At 40.6% G+C, this 13,493-nt stretch overlaps 1 protein-coding gene across 4 annotated transcripts in view; it reads right to left on the reverse strand.

The window, feature by feature from the left end:
• phactr2 (phosphatase and actin regulator 2) overlaps window positions 1-13,493 on the reverse strand; it is a 57,636-nt gene that overhangs the window by 42,539 nt on the left and 1,604 nt on the right. The window contains exon 1 of one of the 4 annotated variants that reach the window (XM_033613371.2): window positions 4,146-4,243. The exons of the other annotated variants lie outside the window; for them this stretch is intronic. Coding sequence (XP_033469262.2) covers window positions 4,146-4,158 — 13 coding nt within the window. The 5' untranslated portion in view covers window positions 4,159-4,243. Of the gene's footprint in view, window positions 1-4,145; window positions 4,244-13,493 lie in introns of those variants that run through there. 4 annotated transcript variants of the gene reach the window in all.

A 13,493-nucleotide genomic window follows, 5' to 3' on the forward strand; every position in this document is an offset into this window, starting at 1 on the left:
AGGAACCGAGTCCTGTTTGTCCTGACGTTAAATAACAGAGATTAGCTGAGGGGGGCTGACCTTTGCATTGACCGGAACAGCGAAAAAAAAGACAGGAGAGGTGGAGGTGGAGGAGGAGGGCCAGAAGAAAGGAAAGGAGTCATCAAATATTAAGTAGTAGCCTCAGCGGAACAAGGGGGTAATAATTGTTTAAGTGCTACTTTTCAGAACCTTTCTCACCTCTCCTTGATTTATTTATTAAACTCAGTTACTGCCAGGGTACAGGTTTGTCATAGCCAAAGGACAAGGAGCATGTGTGTGTGTGTGTGTGTGTGTGTGTGTGTGTGTGTGTGTGTGTGTGTATCATTCAGGCTGATTTGCTGCAATGATTTTGTGCATTCAGTGATTGTCTGGAAAAAGAAAGTAGCACTTTCATGACAAGTTGCGTATCTTACAGTGACACTTGCATACCACCCTTCCATGCATAAATCTTAAATGTGTGAATTTACACCCGCGGCTTTTCCATGTTACGGAGCAGCTAACCTTTTCAAGAGCGAGGGACCGGACAGCCCTGCACCATAACAACAGTTTGAACTAAACTGTCATAACAGTCAAGTGTGACTCAGCAAGGACCAGGCTCTGTTACACAAGCAGACCAATCTGAGCTGAGAGGAACTTATTCTCTCTTAAAAGGTCTCAGTAGCAAACCAGTGAAATCTCATTGTACAGTAGAAATGTGAAGCTTCATTTGTCCAAGTCATGGTCTGTTTTTTTATTTGCAAAATTTGTTAACATGCCATTGTTGGCTTTGTTAATGGCCTGTAAAATGAGTTTATGCGTGAGGGTTCCCCGTCAGTAGATTTTACCCCAGCGATGAGTATGAATATTACTGAAAACTTCCAAAATCTGCAACACAAAATGCAAATTAATGCCCATTTCCATACATTACTGTTGCTACACACATTACAGAAAACATAATAAAAAGAGTTCTTACTTATTAAGTCATGAATATTTAATGTTACGTAGAAAATGTAAGATATGTTTTTCCTTTAAGGGGCTTTAACATAAAATTTCATTCCAAAATGACGTCTAGTCTCAAATTTGTCTGACTTTCTTGGTGTTTTTGCAGTGCAGCCACCATATATAAATCAATGACTGACATTTATCGCTCAACAGAGTAGGCATGCAATTTCTTTAAGAATAAATGACAATGCTCTGGGCTGTGGCTGCTGATATTAATCTAAAATTGTAACTTAATATTGGACAATTTGGTTCCTGCACATGATCCAACTCCACGCCGTGAAAGGAGGCCTGTATACAGTACTGAAAGCAAACAATATCCAATTACTCCTCCCTATAAACACGACTTTGTCCCCTCTGTCCACCTTCATAACCCTGTGCATCCCTATTACAAGGGTATTTGCCTTCTAAAATTAACTGTAGTCCTGCAATGATACAGGAGTGGTTACTGTCATTCCTCTTCCTCCTCACATATGCCAGCCAGCTTGTCTGAAACCTGATCCCCTGTTTGTTGTATTCTATTTGGCACAACCCATAAGCCGCCATCATTGCTAAAATGTTGCCTGTATAAATCAATAGTTGACATCCTGCCAGACAGGCAGCCGGAGAGCTCGAGATGAAACGAGCTCCAGAGAGACAGACAGAGAAAGAGACAGAGCAGGGACAGAGAGAGAGAGCAGGAGGAGAGATTGATACCGCAGAGTGGGGTCTTTAATAATAACCCAAGAATAAGGGCTGCTGCAGCAGGAAAATGTAATAGCAACATCATGTTTCATAAAGAAAACACAAGCTGTGGCTGTGCTTTTGAAGCGTATGTAACTACTTGAGGACAGCGGACTGGGAGAGTAAACAAACAGCGGCCTGCATATATATCTACACCTTCATACTCTAACTATATAAGGCCATATCTGTGCTGATTTACTGGAGTCAATCTCAAAAACAGCTGTCCGGAGCTCGTCACTCATTGGCTCAGTTGTGTAGTGTGGCCGTTTGTCAGGGGGTTCTTATGGTGACTCAACATGGTTTGTTCTAAAGTAGACCGCCACTGGTTGATGATGGTTGCTTCAGCTAACGTCCAGCTTCTCGGGTCTGACACGTTTATATCATGTTTACAGCAAAATAATGTGCAGATTTAAGATGAAATATTGCAGCACTTTCTCAACTAAGATGGCAGGTTCTAGCCATGACGACACTCAACGAATCAGGACAAATCTACCTGACAAACAAGAACGGTGGATCCATCTGCCAAGGTAGAAGTATGTTGTTTTACCAGGGCGAGTTTCACATCAAATGAAATGAGTGTGTGAGAGAGATAAACAGACATATCTTACAACGACAGCTGCAAACTGCAAAACTGACACAGCAGTTGTCATTTCGGTGTAGATTTCAGGGGGACACAGGGGGCCACACCCCCTTCAATATTTAGAATGCGTGCATTTGTCCTGTCCGAAAAGACATGAAAGGAGCAGAGGCATTTTGCTCTGCAGAAAATGCACAAACTAGTCACACAAAAAAATTGGCAGATGAAGCACCTGATGCTCAAAACTGTCCCTCGTTTCATATGTGTCCCCACGGATACTGAAATGACACCTACACCCTTGACTTCAGCACAAACCTCTTTCTCAAAGAGGGCGACATCAGTCACTCTAAGTGAGGGGTGGATGTGCAGACAGTTGAAGCTTCCATACACTGAACTGCAAATTAGTCCGACGCCTCCGTTTATTGCAGACTGCACCGTGCAATGGTGAATTATTTTAGCCAAATGGCCACGTGCAAATACACATCTTGTGTCATCCCACCTTACATTGCCTCCTGAACGCACCCTTACACAAAATAAGACCCATATTGTACACAATCATGAGTGAGCAGAGACAGTGATGAGCATTGTGACCACACACACACAAACATGCATTACATAGCAACACATGCAAGTGTGCTGTTTTGCCTTGCAAAAGCTGTGTCCCAAATTCACAACAGCATTTATTTCATGAATACTCATCCCAACACCACAGACCACATCTCACTCAACACACACACACACACACACAAAGGAGTGCAGATTAAAGTGAGTTTATGGCTGTAAATCTTTCCTGAGACAAGGGGCTTTTTGACGATTGTGATACGCGATGACAACCTCTGCAAACAGTAATTAAACTATATTAGATAACATGCGCCCGATATAGCCTGCCTGCCTCCTCCAGCTGACTGTGACCCCGACCGACGTACATATCATTGTCATTTAGTCTGATACACCACAGATGGGTGACAGCCGAGTGCCATCTGGAATTACTGGCCTGAGTAAGTTTTCTATCCTCTGCAGAACATTGACAATAAAGTTATTGCCATGTCTTAGTCATACAAGAAACTATATTCCCATAATGCAACTGTGGGCAGACTTACAAAACCAATAACTGCTTTTAAAGTTAAGCACACAATCACCGTTGCCTCATAAGTGTCATCAGCAAAACTGGCCCTCGAAGCTCACCGGGAGCCTGGTTAAGTGAAGACATAGCCAACCTTAATGTTATTAAGTGTTCTCCTTGCAGCATTAGCATCTTATTAATATTGCACACAGTGTTGTTGTGCCTTTAAAGTAGTGTTCCTGTACATAATGCATGTATGTGTGTTGTCACTGATATATGACGCATGTTTATTTTAGCTATGAAATGAGTCAAAGGAGTGCCAGAAAACTCGCTCTGCGTTTCTCAGACAGACATAATCATAGTCAAATGATCTCTGACTACAATGGTCAGATGCTCATACAAATGAGTTCATGTTGCAAACCAGTCAAAGTAGGCATGTTTAAATGCACTATGACCCTGTTTTTAATATGTTTAACTGAGTGGTTTTCACAAAGCTAACTTCAAACTAAACACTGACAGCAGGCTGGTTCATAACTCATACATAGGCTGAGGATTTACAGCCTGTGTGAACATTTTATGCAAACAGCAATCACTGGCTAACAGGTGATAAATAAGGACAGTGTGTGAAGAGAAGAACAAGTAGTGGGAATGATCTGTGTCTGTGTCCACCATGCCTTCTGTCACACTAACACAGACGCAGAAAGTCACTGAGACACTGGACAACACAAGCACATACACACATGCAGAGAAAGATACAGCTGATTATATAAGAAGAAAACTCACCGTCATGTTCCATGACTTGACCCAGGGAATAATATCAGCAGTGTGAATTGATCCTTGCCTCTTCCCGACACACCACCTCTCTGCCTCCCTCCCTCCCCCTACTGACTCCCCCTCCTCCCTTCCTCTCTGTCTCTCTCCTCCTATTCTCTCTCTCTCTCTCTCTCTCCCCTCCCTCTCTGTCTACTTCCTCTCTCCACTGTCTCCTCCCTCCCTCCTTTCTCCCCTCGCTCCAATAAAGAGCATTAAAAGTTAATGTTTGTTTCCATCTCAGTTCCTCGTTCTCCCTCCCCTGTCTGCGTCTCCTCCTGCGTTTATCTCCATCTCCCTGCCTGTCAAGATTTTCCTCCTTCCTCTGGCTGCTGTCTGGCTCCAGTCTCAACCTTTTTTTTTCACTCTCCCTCCTGTGTTGAGGTCCCATAGTGACGTAGGGAATACGGAGAGGGGAGAGGAGGAAAATAGAGGGGAGATGCATCAAATAAGCAGGTAGGGTCCTGTATGTGCAGTGTGTTTACCTTCCCATGTTGCACTTTTCTTTATCTATGTTTTATTGCAGTCAGTCATCTTTGGCACACATGAACTGACCTCATGTTATCAATAAGATAGTAACATGGTAAACAGAAGCATGTTTGTTGAATGCAAGGTGGCAATAACATGTCCTCCTACAATTTTAACGTTATAGGTGTCTTGTCCCCAAAGCGAACAGCACTTTCCGTAACTGCTTATCCGGTTAGGGGTCACAGAAGGGTCCCAGCTGACACTGGGCGAGAGGGGGAGTACACCCTGCACAGGTCACCAGACTATCACAGGGCTGACACATAGAGACAGACAACCATTCACACTCACATTAGCACCTACAGGCAATTTAGAGTCACCAGTTAACCTGCATGTCTTTGGACTGTGGGAGGAAGCCGGAGTACCTGGAGAAAACCCACGCTGACACAGGGAGAACATGCAAACTCCATCCACACAGAGGGGCTCTTCCACCGCTGGGTTCAAACCCACCACCCCAGGTTCAAATCAGAAACCCTCTGGCTGTGAGGCGACAATGCTAACCTGCTAACCACTAGCAACTAATCTAATCAACATTTGAATTAATTTGAAAGTCATTTTAAGATTAAATATTTCCCCCCTTAGCCGGAGCCTGCAGGTGGATGCTGGGGTGGAGGTGGGGCTGAAAGAGCAAGTAGCAATACTGATGCAGGGCAGCGGTGGCACTGACAATGCAAACGGAGAGCTAGGAAGATTTTGCAGCTTAAACAGACCACCACATTGGGAGGGTGTGTTTTGTAGATGACATATTGAGAGTGATGTATGACATCAGTGCAGCTCAAGTTGACTGCCTGATACCATAAAATATACAGTAGCTGTTTCGATGCAAAATCTGGCACTAGGGCCCGTCATAATATCATGCACTGGGATCCATCCTAACAACCATACGCTACTAGTTGGCATTTTTGCTTTCAAAAAATCAGTTATCAAAATAGTGAATAACTTTCTGAGTGATTGATTCAGGAGGGAGTTATGTTTGCATGTGGAAATAGAAATATGGAGACTTTATAAATAATTTAAAATCAGAAATGAGAACACAGTTAAATTTCCAGCTTTACACATTAATTGTTTTCTTTCGTTAAAAGTCCTGAAAACAATTTACAAACTATAAACACAATCAGCTTCTTACATACACACAATTTTCTGCCAAAGTTGGAACAATTTGGATTATTACATTAGAGATTTCTCCATTTCCTCTCAGCTCTTCTTTCTGGTTTAAAGTGGGCTGGTCGGTCTTGATGAAGCACATTGGTTAGGTTTTTGAGTATTCTCAACAAATAACATCTGAAATTTTCATTTCAGCCTTGATTGTCGCTTAGTAGCATGATATTTGTTTTTCCAGGGCTTTAAACACAAATTGCTGAATGGAAAACACACCTGAAGAGCATGGCGCCGCAGTGACTGCACCGTGATAAAATCAAGGAAGATATTAAACTGATGGATCATAAAATAATACATCTGTGATAATAACAATCAATACACATAAAATCTCAGATAGACAGGAGAGACGGAAATCAGAGGTGCAGATAGAAAGAGCGTGAATGACCAAGAGGCAGACAGATGGTCATTTTCTTTCTGTTTTTCTGTCACACACACACTTGTGGTGCCTCAAGTGTTGTGAAGAGCCACTCAACACGGTAACTATGTCATCTGTATGCCAGTGACGGTCTGATGCTGGAGTCTGCAGCCCGCTCTATAGCTCCTCTCTTTGTGTACAACATGTGTGTATATGTGTGTGTCAAGTGCAGTTGATTTTTAATTTCCTGTTCTTTATAAAATCATATCTCTTTCGATGGTAAAGCTCCACCTGTGAAAAGAATAAGTGGATCGTGACACTTTAAAATACACTGATGGCCTGAAGAGACACGTATCTGTGTGTGATTGTGCATGTAATGTCTCCACAACCATTACATTATTGACCACATAACAGCAGCTGCTATCATGCCATATGGTATAATGCTTCTTTCCTCTATTATCAGTCTGTTTCATTATTTGCTTTCCTGTTTTAGTCTTTCTCATTTCCTTTTTTCTCCCTTTTAATTTCCCTCTTGTCCTCTCTCATCCTCTCCTCGACTAATGTGTAAAAATCTTAGAATTTTCCTGTTTTGTTTCCCTGTAATTTCTCTCTCTTTCACAAGCTTTTTTAAATAAACCAGCAATTCTGAGTGTTTATTAAATCTCCACCATGCACATACACTCACTGTATGTACACAGCATTACTTAAGGCTGTGCAGCATAATGTTAACATCCTGTTTGAGACGTTTGAACAAATATTAACAGAGTTAAAGGATTAGAGAGTAATCACTTAGAGTTACTGATAGACAGATAGAAGGAGGAGAGAAATGGAGAAAGTGAGATGTTAACTTTCTATCTAGTCCAATGAAACGTCTCATAAACAAGTGAGAAGAAAAACAACTGGCTCATCAACTCTAACGACACCCACACAAACCCAAACACACACACGATCGCACAAAGAAACAAAGTCGATGAAACACATAAAGCTGCCAGTACCTCATGAGGTCAACAGGTATTAACCCTCTTTTCTCACCGTGTAATGTGAGAACCACACATGCAGTCCACCCATAAACTGGAAATCACATTCAACACTGAGGGTGTGATGGTGAGAGAAAGAAATGAGTGAAAGTCAGATTTCAGAAGCGTTAATATATGCTGTTAGGAGGACTGTAGTAAGGCAACACAGCTGTGTCATCATGCAATCACCTTAATTATTGGATTACAATCACCTGTTGTTTGTCAACTGTAAAACCATGCAGTGTAGTGTATTTACAATGAGATAACAGCAGGCCAATAAGTCCTCTGAATTAGCCTAGATGACAAATTACTTTGTTTGTGATTCCTCATTACAATGACATGACGAAACATCAGTCGTTATTCTTGTTAATGTGGTGGGTCTATGTTAACTTAAGCACATCACATGGACCAGCACACCAATAAGCCTCACTGAGCATCAGCTTTCAGGTTTCCCCTGGTAACCTTGGGTTTTAACGTCACAATGCCATATTCCCTCAGGCCAAGTCAGCAGAAATACAGGCTTATGGAAAATGCGCAAAAAAGGTACTATATGACAATATGATAGCCCTAAACCCTTGTGGACTTACCGGGATTGCACCTCAAAGTCCATGAGTCCATGAGTGTACAGATTGGGACTGGGCCGACAATTTGCTTCTTTACTCCCATCAGACAAGAGTTATAATTACAACAGCCACTAGAGGGCTTTGTGACTTAAATGTTAACATATCTTATGTTTTAGAGGATTTGCCGAAACAACTGATGCTGTTGTTTTTTGGGGGAGCACAGTGTACCCAGCAGGGCCTTAATGAATTCAAGACCTCAGGGCAGTTATGTAAAACACATGAAATAATTATTAAAGATGAGATTTTAAACCTTCAAACTAGTTATTTTTAGACACACTGGCGAGTCTGTAGGGATGGCAAGTCAGGTTCAGAGTGAAATAATTCAAAAGCTTCCGGATGGATTGGCACTAAAGTTTGTCTCTTCACCCACTGGATGTGCAACTCAGGGTGAATTGTTATACCTGTGATGATCCATTAACTTTACTTAATTTCGCTTAACTTGACTAATCCATTACACCTCCCCAGAAATGTCACTACACATTTTTGTAAGCTGAACCATTTCCCTCAGTGGAAACGAGGCTTTTATTTACTTTTATTCCACAGATAAGAAACAATAAATTGTGGAGACAGTGAAGTCCCTGCAAAATAGCATTTTAAGTCTTGTGTGTGAATTATCCTTTAGAGATTTATCCTGGCTTCATATGAGCAGAGGAAATCTCCGCTCATTGCTAGGTTAATTTATACAATGTAAAATGCCATAGGCTTGTGCTAATAACGTTAGCATGTTGTATTTGTTTGGAAAACATGTTTAGTACAAGACAGTTGTTTTGTCGGTGAACTAAGTGAGTTATACCTTTACTAAATGTTGCTAATATCATTAGCATGTTGTATTTGAGGGAAAAATGTGTCCAGTGTTTGTCTGTGAATGCTGCGAGTTATAGTGAAGCCGTGTGAATACTAGTGTTTGAAATTGTCTCTATTAAGCTATGCCTAATGTGTGTTTAATGTGTGTTTTGAATCAACATAACTTTACAGCACTTCAGAGAAACCTCTGCTGCCGAAGTGTTTTGGAGGTGTAACTGCAGAGTGACACAGACAGATCATCACTCAACTATAAATGCTCACAAAGGCATAGGCAACGTGCGTAGGGTCTGTCGCACTGGTAACGTACGGTGTAGCCTGACGTGCAACTCCCATAGACTATAAAAATTTACTTATCCTTAAGGGATTTACTTCTAGATTTAACCTGGCTTAATATGAGCAGAGGGAAACTCTGCTCGTCAGTAGGCTAATTTATACAATGTAAAGTGCCATAGGCTTGTGCTAATTACGTTAGCATGTTACATTTTTTGGGAAAATGTGTTTTGTATAAGAGAGTTGTTTTGTCGGTGAACCTTGTGAGTTGTAATAGAGTCAAATATTGTAATGTTAGTTACTTTTGTGAAATGTTGTTGTTGTCCCTGGCTTCATATGAGAAGAGGAGGAAATGTCCGCTAGCTGCTAGGCTAATTTTTACAATGTAAAATGCCATAGACTCTGTGTCACTCTGCAGTTACACCTTCAAAACAATAGTCGGTGGTGGGGTTTCTTTTAAGTGCTATAAAGTTTAGTTGATTAAAATTACATATTAATATCACTTAATAGAGACCATTTCAAACACAAGTACACAAATCAGCTTCACTATAACTCGCAGCATTCACAAACACTTGTCTTTATCTGGACACATTTTTCCCTCAAATACAACATGCTAACGTTATTAGCACAAGCCTATGGCATTTTACATTGTATAAATTAGCCTAGCAGCTAGCGTTTTGCCCTCTTGTCATATAAAGCCAGGGGCAACAGCAACATTTACAAAGGTAATGGTACATAATTTGGCTTCATTACAACTCACAAGCTTCACCGACAAACCAACTGTCTTATGCTGAACATGTTTTTCCAAACAAATACAACATGCTAACGTTATTAGCACAAGCCTATGGCATTTTACACTGTATAAATTAGCCTAGTGGCTGGTGATCTTTTCCTCTTCTCATATGAAGCCAAGGACAACAACAACATTTCACAAAAGTAACTAACCTTACAATATTTGACTCTATTACAACTCACAAGCTTCACCGACAAAACAACTGCCTTATATTAAACACGTTTTCCAAACAAATATAACATGCTAACGTTATTAGCACAAGCCTATGGCATTTTACGTTGCATAAATTAGCCTAGCAGCTAGCGTTTTTTTCCCTCTTCTCATATAAGCCAGGATAAATCACACACAAGACTTAAAATGCTATTTTAGCGGGGGCTTTATTGTCTTTACAATTTACTGTTTCTTATCTGTGAAATAAAAGTTAATAAAAATGGTGAAAGTAAATGGTTTCAGCTTACAAAAATAGACAGGAGGTCTGTGTCGCCACTATGTGTAGTTACATTATAGATCATATTACTCTGGCTCCCTGTTAAACATCTTCTCAATATAGAAATTATACTTCTCACTTGTAAGGCCCTTCATAATCCAGCTCCTTTGTATTGTTCCAAACTCTTTATTATCACCCTCACGTACTCTCTGATCCTCTGCTGTCATCTAACTCAATTCACCATCTGCTCGCTTGACTACTGTGGGGTCTTGAGCCTTCAGCCGTTCTGCCTCATGCCTTTGGAAATCTCTACCACAAGACATTTGCAATATCGCAAAATTACTTATCCCCAAATCCTGTCTGAAAACACACCTTCTCAAACTGATATATCAGGTCTGATCCTGACCCTAATGGTTACACCCACACTGAGTGTTGCACTGGTGATGATCCATTTATGAATCTTTCAGATGACAAATCAACTAAACTATACAGAAAGTTGTTGCACAGGTTGATTTGGCTTCTTTTACAAACTGGGCAATCTGCAAAATATTTGTAAAACTGTATACTTTAATAACTTCACCTTCAATTTGAGATTTTCATTGAAGCAACAGCTGAAGATGGTGGCAATGCGTGAACACAATTACAGATAGGGCCTTTAATTACTGGAGAAAACCAACCAGAACTTTTCGGGTATGTCTGTGGCTGTTAAAGCAGCTGCCTCTGTGGCTGAGGATAGACTGTGTGTGGGCAGTGAAGGGGGAAGGGCTGCACTCTGCATCACAGTCACATCTTAACAAGTAGTTATTGCAGACTAAAAGGGTATGTAATCAATGTTATTTCGAGGAGAGAACCCACAAGGAGCAGCAAGCTGACAGTCCTCTGTTGTGCTCTTCTTCTGTTCGACATGTCATCTGTCCTCTCCTCCTCCTTAATCATACTGTCCTTGCATCCTTTTTATGTCTCCTCCTCTTCTCTTACTCTCCACTCTCTGCCTCTTGTCTCTTTCTGTCCCTTATTGTTTTCTTTTGCCTTCATACATCACATCTTGGCCTCCCTTTCCATTTTTTTATCCTCTCTTTTTCACCCTCTTTTCACTTCTCCCCTTTCATCTCTCTCCTCTCCTCTGTCTTCTTGTTTCTGCCCGTGTAATTACAAGAGCGATGCAGCACCCATCCGGAGGACAGCATGCTATTTACAACAGATGGTAAAGAGCATCTCAGTCCACATCCTAAATTGATTTTTTTCTCCACAGGCACAGACACAAATGTACATGTGTGGGTGCACAAGTGCATATGCACACACCCATTAACGTATCATATTCTTATACACCTTATACACCTTAGAATAGTGACAGAAAATAGCATTAAAAATCATATTGTCACTAACTTAACACACATTTGGCTATTGAACAGAATCTCCAGAATAAAATCAATAATGTTCCTATTTTAGATACTTAAGAGCTTTCGGCATCTTTCACTTGACACAAAGAATCTCACCATATGGACCACTCAGTAGCTGTTCTGGAGCTTTTGATCGTATCACATGATCTTCCTCAGCAGAAGGTGCAACTGAAGTGGGATTGCTTTTGTCAACTGCTGCTTCAAAAGGTCAAAAGGTAGACTTTAAATCTCTATATCTTTCAAGTTTTGATGACAAATTATTTGATTTGAATAAGTTTTAGGGAAAATACATACTCTTCTTCACACCCTCCTCATATGAGGACATCACATTTTGGGTTTACTTGACCTTATACTTCATTCTACTTAACTTAGACCTGTTGTCCTCCTTCGTGGACACTGTTTGTGCCATCTAGTGGTAGTAAGAGCACAATACACTAATCCATGTAAAAACAAGATGGCAGCCATCTCTGCCAAGTCAATCTGAAGCCGATCCCAACACAAAAGTGGACAAGGTCCAAAATCTGATCACATTTTATGACTGAAACTTGTTTATTTATGATTGATAATGTTTGTAGTTTGATACGGCAACAAATTTGACCAATTTTAGCAACAGTAACAAGATAAGACACTGTTGATTAGGTGGGTGGGACTTATTGTCGTCCTTTTTGAGGACATTGGGACTTAATTATTGTTGACAGTGTTGAGTCTTTTATACTTATTGGGTCCTACTGATCCCAAATAGCTAGGAGAAATTAAAAATGCATGCCAAACAAAAGTTCGGGTCTCAGGAGGATACGGCAGGGATGGGTTTACACAACTAGAGAACTTACAACTCCATGTTTTATTATTAGTGGAGTGATAACTGCTGTTACAAGTGGGCATCTGTGTTGCACTATTATCTGTCACTGCTTATCCTTTCTTAATCACATTCACACAGCTTGTCTTTTAAATTTAGAGTCAACAGTTAATCTAACCTGCATGTCTTTGAACTTTAGGAGGAAGTTGGAGAAAACCTGACACGGATAGAAGATGCACACAGACGGTTTGAACCCAAGCACTCCTCTTACGAGGTGTCAGCTCACATTTTTGAAAAGACGATGCTCAAGGGACACTTGATTGACAACTTTTACCTTAAATGGCCATGTTTATATTTGTTTATGCTTCCCTTTGATTTGTTCTCAAGTCTGTGACCTATGTTTTCTCTTTAGTGTTATGTTTTCAACAAGTTTGTTAAAAAAAAAACTACACGGACCTGAAAAGACACCCCTCCCTTCAGCCATTAATTCTGGTAATTTCCCCCACAGGGGCACTTTTCCTTTGGGCAAGAGAAATTTCTCATCAGCAGGGTCAACTACACCCCTTCAAGTTAAAAAAAAAAGAGTGCTGTAATTCTTTTTTTTTCAGAGATATACTCTGTGATATTTGTAGTTAAGATCTACATGTCAGATTTTATTTATGCTTCAGATCATGTTAGATATAATTAACCCAGCATGCTCTGCATCTGTCCGCATTTAGCTGCTTTTTTCTAAGCTTCACTCTGTGGAGCGGACGTTTATACAGTCTATGGACAAATGTAATGTCACCTGTTTGTGGGGTGCCATTTTAATGCACATGGGTCTCTGTTAAAAGGTGATTTAGCGCCCCCTGCTGCTTGATTTACAAACAGTTGGTCTTACTGAACACCACAATATGCTGAGTAAATCTTAAAGGGATGTTTTAAGTGAATTTAGTTTGACTTTGAAATTTAGATCAGTGGTTCCAATCCGTACTAATATATTTATGATTAAAAGAAGACAGACAGACAGTGAGAGGACTATGTATGGAGTGTCTAACAATCACTTCTCGTGTTTAACGTTCAGCATAAGCCAAATCACTCTGACAGTTTGAACCATGGTGCTCAAAATTCAAACTGGCAGGAGACATAAACAACTTAAGACATGTAATTTCCTA

Source organism: Epinephelus lanceolatus, chromosome 17 (genome assembly GCF_041903045.1).
Source record: "Epinephelus lanceolatus isolate andai-2023 chromosome 17, ASM4190304v1, whole genome shotgun sequence".
Lineage (NCBI taxonomy): Eukaryota > Metazoa > Chordata > Actinopteri > Perciformes > Serranidae > Epinephelus > Epinephelus lanceolatus.